This window comes from Polyergus mexicanus, unplaced genomic scaffold (genome assembly GCF_030449975.1).
Source record: "Polyergus mexicanus isolate NDT 795.1 unplaced genomic scaffold, iyPolMexi1.0 SCAF_4, whole genome shotgun sequence".
NCBI lineage: Eukaryota > Metazoa > Arthropoda > Insecta > Hymenoptera > Formicidae > Polyergus > Polyergus mexicanus.
The window spans coordinates 6,318,694-6,327,860 of record NW_027223324.1 but is presented as its reverse complement, the minus strand read 5'-3'; the positions used below and the strand labels follow the sequence as shown (position 1 = coordinate 6,327,860).

Below are 9,167 nucleotides of genomic sequence, written 5' to 3'. Positions count from 1 at the left end.
GCGCGCGACTCACCGACGCGCGTCTGGCAAAAGATTGGCGCTGATTGACCAGACTTTACTCAATAATAACTCCTTTATTAAGCGTTATAAAAAAAAAATAAAAGATGACTTTTCGACTCAGTTTGGTCTGCTCTATCTGCACACGAGTATTGTCCCAAATCATCTGGGACACCCTGTATATATATATATGCCACAAAATTAAAAATTAGAGTCAGTAGTTGACCATTACTCCGCTCCGTTGATTCTTAAAATTTAATAAATAGAGCGAAAAAAGATTCTCGGTTACCTGATTCGGAAAAATATTATTCCAAAATAATATCCCGAATCCTATCAATTATGTCTTTCTGATCTGCTCCATCAGTTTTCGTCGGCAACTCCAGGAAAGTGGCGCCCTCAAGCATCGTCGGAGGGATTGGGGGGCTGGAGGCCGCAACGGTCGAGGAGAATGCCGATGATGCGCGCTCAGGCGTTTACGACTGGATTCAGTGCTGCTCAGTGCTCACTGCTGCTGGTAGCTCGATGCGAGGTGAGCGCGCGTGCGACAGTGCAGCGCAAGTGCTTTGAGTGCTCGCGCCCGTATGTAGCCTGTTTTCACTCATCAGTTTGTCGGAAAAACATTCTCGCCATCGTGCACAATCGTGAGGGAGAAAATCGGGGGGATTAATTTACGCGGCGTGATTACGAGAAAACGGAAACGCGCGCGCACTGCTATCCCGCAGGATTGAATATCGATAACGATATATTTTTCGCGAGGTAGAAGAGAAAAGCTCAATGTGCGAGCACGACTGCCAATAAACAACATAAGGGGTGACGAGAACTTGCGAGTGAACGCGAGTGACGGGAGTGACGGTGTATCATTTTCCGGGACGACAACGAGGTGGCTCACGGTGGTGGCGCTAGCCTGTGGATAAAGGGCGAGGGAAATGGGCCGCTCCGTGTTTAATACGTGATACGAGGTGCGTGAGCGCGCGCCCGCGCGCGCGCGCTCCCTTCCGTAAGTTACGCGTGTATATGTGGCGTGCATATGAAGTCGTCGTCGTCCTCGTCGTCTTCTCCGTTGTGCTGTTACATACGGCTCCCTGTTGTGTATTGCTCATTGTATATGCGTGCGCCGCTTGCGTGAATGAAAGAGAAAGAAGAGGAAAAAACTGACGATCACCCCGAGATTGACGAGCGCCATCATCGTCGCCCCCTGACTCGACGTTGACGTCGAGAGCAAAGGAGTTCTTTATGAAAACGCAACGCGACGTGACGACGACGAGGGGTGGTGTCATCGCGACGGAGATGACGACGGCGACGACTACGATAATAACGACGACGATGAGGGTAGCGTTGTCGTCGTTGCCATCATCGTTGTCGTCGTCGTCGTCGTCGTCATCGTCGTCGTTGGCAAGCGCGGCCGCACCGTCACACCGCCTTGTCGCGACGACGCTGCCGCTACTGCTGCTGTTGCTAATGTCAACGCATCCCGGTCCGGCCGCGGCTTCCTGTCGATGGACCAATGAGGCCGGTAACGACACCCGTTCGGCGGACTGCGCCCTTCGTGTGCTGGATCCTACGGCGATCGTCGCCCTAGCGCCATCACTGGACGGCGCGCTTAGATTGCGGATTCGCTGTAGCGACGTACATCATTTCGAGAGTAGCCTGAATGCGCAGAGTTGGCAACGACTCGCTGGCCTGCACGAGTTGCACGTTCACGGTTGCAAAGTGTTGCGGATACCGGACGGTGCATTTCAGCCTCTGCTCGAGCTCAAACGGCTCGTCGTACAAACCTTTAATGCCGCTTGGGGGGCCGCCAGATATTTGGAATTCGCGCCACGCTCTCTTCTAGGTCTTCGCGAGCTCCACACTCTCGAAATTGTCGAAAGCAACGTGCTGGCGTTGCCGCCTAGTCTGCTTTGCGAATTGGATAACTTGCAGACCCTCAATCTCACCGGTAATCGTATTCGTGATGTCGGCGACATCGGTTTGAAAGTGCGCGGTATCGACGCCGAGTCCTGCCGCGCCGACGTTCGGATTTTGGATTTGTCGCGCAACGAACTTCGACGACTGTCCGAGGACGGCCCGCTGGTAAGCCTACGACAATTGCAAGAGCTGCACTTGCAACGCAATGTGATCGCCGAGATCGGCAAGGACGCCCTGGACGGGCTTACGGTGCTGCGCACCTTCAACGCCAGCCACAATGTCCTAGACTCCTTGCCCGAGGGCCTGTTTGCTAGTACGCGTGACCTACGGGAAATACACCTGGCGCACAATGGACTACGCGACTTGCCACGGGGCGTGTTTACCCGTCTCGAGCAGCTGCTGGTTTTGAATCTTGCCAACAATCGCCTTGGCAGCGATCGCGTCGATGAGACTACCTTTCTCGGCCTAATTCGCCTCATCGTGCTCGATCTGTCGTACAATCAACTATCGCATATTGACGCCCGCATGTTCAAGGACTTGTTCTTCTTGCAGATCCTCGATCTACGCAACAATTCGATCGATCGTATCGAGAGCAACGCCTTCCTGCCGCTCTATAATCTTCACACGCTCGAATTGTCCGACAACAAACTCCACACCGTAGGAGCGCAGCTTTTTAACGGTCTCTTCGTCTTAAATCGACTGACCATGTCGGGCAATTCGATCACGAGCATCGACAGTGTCGCGTTTCGCAACTGTTCCGATCTCAAGGAATTAGATCTAAGCGGCAATGAGCTCACCGCCGTTCCGGACGCGTTACGCGATCTCGCCTTCCTCAAGACTCTGGACCTAGGTGAGAATCGGATCAACGAGTTTCACAACGGCTCTTTCCGCAATCTCCATCAGCTCACCGGTCTTCGTTTGATCGGTAACGACATTGGCAATCTGACGCGCGGCATGCTTTGGGACCTACCGAATCTGCAGATTCTCAATCTGGCCCGTAACAAGGTGCAACATGTGGAGAGACATGCGTTTGAACGCAACATTAGACTCGAGGCTATTCGTCTCGATGGCAACTTTTTGTCGGATATCAACGGCGTTTTCACCAGTATCACCAGCCTGTTACTGCTAAATCTATCGGAGAATCATATAGAATGGTTCGATTACGCCTTCATACCGGGCAATCTCAAGTGGCTCGACATTCACGGCAACTTTATCGAAAGCCTCGGCAATTATTACAAGATTCGCGATTCCAAGGTGCGAACACTGGATGCCAGTCATAATCGCATTACCGAACTCTCACCACTGTCCGTGCCGAATAGCGTCGAATTATTATTCATCAACAATAATTACATTAGTATTGTACGGCCCAATACGTTTGCCGATAAAGTAAATCTCACTCGTGTGGATATGTATGCCAACATGATCGAGACGATGGAGTTGACGTCGCTGCTACTGACCAAGGTGCCGGAGAATAAGCCCCTGCCAGAGTTCTACATCGGGGGCAATCCGTTCAATTGCAACTGCTCGATGGACTGGTTGCCGGCTATCAATAATCAGACTTCGACGAGGGAGTATCCGCGTGTTATGGACCTCGACAATGCCATGTGCCGTACTTCCGGGCCGCGGGGAGTCGCCATTGTACCGGCTTCAAGCGCTCGCTCGGAGCAATTTCTCTGTCGCTACGAGGCACACTGCTTTGCTTTGTGTCACTGCTGCGATTTTGATGCCTGTGATTGCGAGATGACCTGTCCGGCCGGCTGCAAATGCTACAATGACCGCACGTGGAATACGAACGCGGTCGATTGCTCAGGTCTTGGGGTCGAGGAGATCCCGCGTAGGATACCGATGGACGCCACTGAAGTATACCTAGACGGCAATGTATTACGAGAGTTGCAGAATCACGCGTTCATCGGCCGCAAGAACATGCGCGTGCTGTACGTAAACGCCAGTGGCATCGAGTCCATCCAGAATCGCACGTTCAACGGTCTCAACAACTTGCAAATTCTCCATCTCGAAGACAATCGGATACGCGAGCTCAAAGGCTTCGAGTTTGAACGATTATCACACTTGCGCGAGCTCTATTTACAAAACAATGCGGTCGGTTTTATCGGAAATCTTACGTTTCTGCCTCTTCGATCGCTCGAGATTCTCAGATTGCATGGCAATCGATTGGTGACCTTTCCCGTATGGCAGGTCACTCTCAACGCTCGATTGGTCGAGCTGTCACTGGGCGGCAATCCGTGGTCTTGCCGTTGCAAGTTTCTGCAAGAATTGTCCTCTTGGGTGTCGGACAATGCGCATAAAGTCATCGATGCCAGCGATGTATGGTGTTACTACGGCGGCGATGCCAGGCAAACGGCCTATCGACGTCGTCTCAACGTTAATGAGACTGCTTGCTCGGACTATTTCTCTCAGGGCGGCGTAATCGAGAGTATCATGGTGTCGGACTATTTGCCTTTAGTGGCTGCCACTCTTTCAGCCGTCCTCGTTCTCTTGGTGATCATAGTACTTGCCTTCGTGTTCCGTGAACCTGTCGGTGCTTGGGCATATTCCAAGTATGGATTGCGTTTTTTGCGCGCCAAACCCGGCAAGACTGTCGTGACAACATCAGTCATGGGCTCCGCGGCCATGGCCGCAGGCTGCTGCGACGCCGATCGCGATCGCGTGTACGATTGCTATGTTTGTTACAGCCCGAACGACGAGGACTTTGTGGTGCGATCGTTGGCAGTTGAGCTGGAGCATGGCGCCGCCAATCTGAGACTCTGCCTCCATCACCGGGACTTGCCTTGCATTCTGCGCGCTTCCGCGCCCGCGCCCGCGGTTCTCGAGGCGGTGGATGCATCCCGACGTGTGTTGATCGTGCTGACTCGCGACTTCCTCCAAACTGAATGGTCGCGCTTCGAGTTTCGCGCGGCACTGCACGAGGCTCTGCGCGGCCGTGCCTCCCAGCTGATTATTGTACAGGCCGGTCATGTCGGCATCGAGATCGAACGCGATCCTGAATTACGACCTTACCTGAGAAGTGCGGCACTCATACTTACATGGGGTGAGAAAAGGTTTTGGGAACGATTGAGGTATGCCATACCGCCATCCACGACCGCCGCCATTATCGCCGCTAATACAACTACTACCACCGCTGTCGTCGCTGGTGACGTATCCGTTGAAAGCAAATCCTCGCCGCTAGTTTACAAACGTAACATCAACACCTATACGCTCGACGGTGGCATCGGCAGCCTCGAGAAGAGCGGCGTTTCGACTTTGCGCGGCGGTCAACGCGCTGCACTCTTCAAGGACGCCTCTTCAGCGCTGATGCTACAACATGCGCCACCTGCTTACTCGTGCGGTGCCCCGCTTTCTCCCATATTACCGCAACAACAACAACAGCAGCTGCCACCACAACCACTTTTGTCGTCGCCGGCGCAACCCAGGCTGACAGTCAATCACGCCTATCGAGACGCGATGCCGGCCGGTAATCTCATCACGACCGCTGCCACTACGACCAACACCGGCATCGGTGAAGACCATAGAAGACCGCTCTCCGAGCATATCTACTCGTCCATCGATTCGGACTATTCCACCCTCGAGAGGACCGCCTGGAGGCAGCAACAACCACCGCCATCGCCGCCCCCACCCTCCTCCGGACAGGCCTATCTAGTTTAGCTTTGTCATCGTGTCGCCGATTTGACCGCCGTAACGATGAGGTAGCTCGTTCTCGAAAGGTTGTGCTGAATCTTGCGTTCGTGATTCGATCGCGACATCGTCATCGCGATCTTGTCGATTCGCGATTTCGACAGACTATGAATTCTCGAAGACGCTGGGCGCGTATCGAGCCACAAATCCTCGCGAGACATGTGTATATAGCTCAGAAATGTTGTCGTAAAGGGAGAGGGACAGAGTGTCTACGTATCGTAATTATCTGTGAAGACTTTGGAGATGTGATAACGGATCGCCCGTTTATTCGTTTAATACACGACAACTTTTATTCTTTGCCGTTACTATTGTATAAGGTGATTGACGTATTTTCTTTCTGACTTTTTCTGTCCTTTCTTTTTTTTTTGTTATTTCTTCCTCTGTCTTCCTTCACTCTGTTTGATGTGATAAAACCTCTCTCTTTACTGCGCGTACATACATCCTTGGAATAATTCCGAATTTCGAAATGACGTCTCGCGAGAATATGTTTTGTTTGGATGTATAGTTTGTTTGTTCTTTCATGTAGAAAATTAATTTTTTCACAACAAAAATGTCGATATAACTTATAAGTTATATAATACAGTTATATTCTACTATGAATTGAAAATTTCTACGGACTAAAAGCATAAGATGAAGAAAGGTTCGATGAATGTCGCAGTTTAAATTTCTTATCTTGCATTTATATTTTAATATGTGATTTTTCTTGATATTATTATAATCTTAATTTATATATATACTTTGAACGATCAATTAAGAGAAACAATCTCTTTATCCTCTCTATTTGACATTGAATATTAAAAATTAAATTTATAACTTTTCTAAGAATATAAATTAATTTGAAATATTATGAAATCAAAACTGTGGAGACACTTTGTTTATCACATTCGATGACTTTTCAATGAGCGATAGAGCGCGAATGCACACAAGAATCTCATCTCGCGTGACCGTGTATTATATAAATCGTCAAGCTGTCCCTTTCGCGATGGATTTCACTCTCGTGTGTAAATACTTACTTCTACTTACTGCGAACCCGTGTAAATATGCTATTATGCAATGTACATCTGTATATATAATGTACGTACAATGTACATTGTGTGCGTTGCATGCGTGCGGGCGTGCGCGCGCGAGCGTGTGTGTGTGTGTGTAAATACACACATATAATTGACACGTGTCTAGGGCTGCCATCTGTAATTATACAGACCTAGGACTGAAAGGTTTAAAACCTCGGACTTTTCCAATTGAAACCCGGACAGCCCATAATTTATTATGTGAAATTATTGCAACTGCTGATAAAGCGATAAAAATAGAATAATTTTTATTTTAATTATTAATAATCAATAATATTATTAATAGTCATTATTAAGAATTATTAATAATACTAATAATGTAATATTACATTATTTCGTTTGCTGTCAATGATCCCAATGTCCCAAGGCTTGAACAATACCGTACGTACAACATACGCAGACACAACCTCAAAATGCGACGCGCGCATCGTCTTGTGTCACGCGTTCAAAAAACCAGGACTACTTTGAGAAATCCTCCCGGACGTTCCCGGATGCTCGAAAAACTAGGACAAATCCGGGAAAAACCGGACGGATGGCAGCCTTACACGTGTCACATTTCGCTGCATAATAGGATCATGAAGCTAGCTTGAATTCTGGATTTTCGATTAAGTGAATGACTTTTTGTAATTTTATATGTCCGCGAAAGAAAAAGGAGAAAAAGTGTGGTTGTACGATATGTAAATATGTATATTGAATACATACCCTTTATTGCTGCGCCTCGTGTAAGATACTATTTCTCGCGAAAGAGAGGGTCAGGAATAAACGAGTGAGAAAGAAAAGCGAGAGGCATGCGCCCGCAATCCGTCGAGAGCAGAGTGCAAACATTTGCGCATGTGTCGTAAAACTCTCTTAACTGTATACTTGATTTATTTAAACTATATGAATAAATTTATAAAATACGTTATTATTTATATCTTCGCAATATATGCCTGATATATCTCGTAGAATTCTGACTATGATACATCAAAATTTAAGTTTAATTTCAACTACCTCTAGCTCGATCTCAACGCTGAATATATTTGAGTCAAAATTCAATAATTTAATATGTCATTAAATGAAACAGTAAAGACTCTTACGAATGTATTAATATGTCATAACGCAGAAAAGATTTGCAAAGTTACAGTTATATTTATAAATTTTAAATGTGCTGTATTTTTATAGATACAAGATGCGCGTGCACAAAAAAGAGATGCGCACACGGTATTAAATAAAGCTGGATAAATATAACAATTACAATCCAGCTTTAATGTCATCTAACATAGTATTGTATCGAGAAAGAGAGGGAGGGAGAATTTTGTTATTCATAATATATTTGCATTAAATTATTTCGCGTACAGATGAGCATGTAATAACAAACCGATATGGCGCATTTGAAAATAAGGGGAGTTAATGAATTAAAACGATCTAATTTTACGAATGCATCGATTATTCTAATTTAAATATTGGATTAATGTGTGAGATAAAATATATATTTTTACCTTACATTTATCTCGTTTTTGCCACATAAAATTATAGATAAACTCTTGTCCCGAACAATAAAAAAATTTTTTAAATATACTTTAAGAGCTTTCCATAATAATTATATAAATATAGCAGCTTACGCGAAAACACGAGGTATACGTGGAATTTTGCAAAGAGTATCTTTCCTTCGAAGGAACAAGCTTAAGTTGTTTTTTTTTTCACCTCCGCGAATCGAGCTGCGATCAAATTCAAATCGATCGAGAGAGAAGGAGAGAAAGAAAAGGGGAAAGAGAACTCATTTCCATATGGAAATTTCGCGCTACGATTGGTTAAAATATTCGCGTAAATGCATTATACGAGCACGGGAAAGAAAGAGAGAGAGAGCGAGCAATGTGTGCAACTACACACACTCTCTCTCTCTCTCTCTCTCTCTCTCTCTCTCTCTCTATCGTTACCTATATATCGCGGCGCACGGCCGCGTACCGACTATATAGATCGCGAACGGAACATTGATCCTAGTCAGCGGCGCCGCGCACTCACTGCACACCATCTGCACACTTACATTATTAATGCGCCTACGACCGCCATAGCGGCCCATACCCACGGAGGTGTGTACTTCTGTTGTTTGCAAAATCTTTCCGCGATCGAGTGTAAACATTGGGAATATCGCGCGTACGATGGACTGTCGAAGATTCATCTGCAATATGCAATTTTGTTTCAACTAATAAATTTTATGCGATGTATTCTCTCTTTAGAGATTCCGAGAAAGAGAGAGAAAGGCAAAAGTCTAGATGTAAAGCTTTACATTGGAAATTTTTTTTATAGGGGTCGGAGTGATTAAAAATGATGAATTAAACTTAATAAGCGCACATCTTGTTCTTCAGATAATTATATATAATTTGAAATGGATTTTGCTCCAACGATAAATTTATATGTCCATTGACTCTTCGTGCATCTATTTCAATGGAACGTCTCAATTTAATGAACGAACGAAATTTTAAAAGATTCGAGATATTTAACGTTAAAAAAATAAGGAAATGTAAT

At 46.4% G+C, this 9,167-nt stretch overlaps 1 protein-coding gene across 1 annotated transcript; it reads left to right on the top strand.

The window, feature by feature from the left end:
* Positions 1-456: 456 nt before the first annotated feature.
* On the top strand, positions 457-8,063 carry Toll-7 (Toll-like receptor 7). The gene has a single exon (XM_070294081.1). It carries the CDS (start codon positions 1,231-1,233, stop codon positions 5,563-5,565), a length of 4,335 nt encoding a protein of 1,444 aa, XP_070150182.1. The 5' UTR covers positions 457-1,230; the 3' UTR covers positions 5,566-8,063.
* The last annotated feature ends 1,104 nt before the right edge of the window (positions 8,064-9,167 follow it).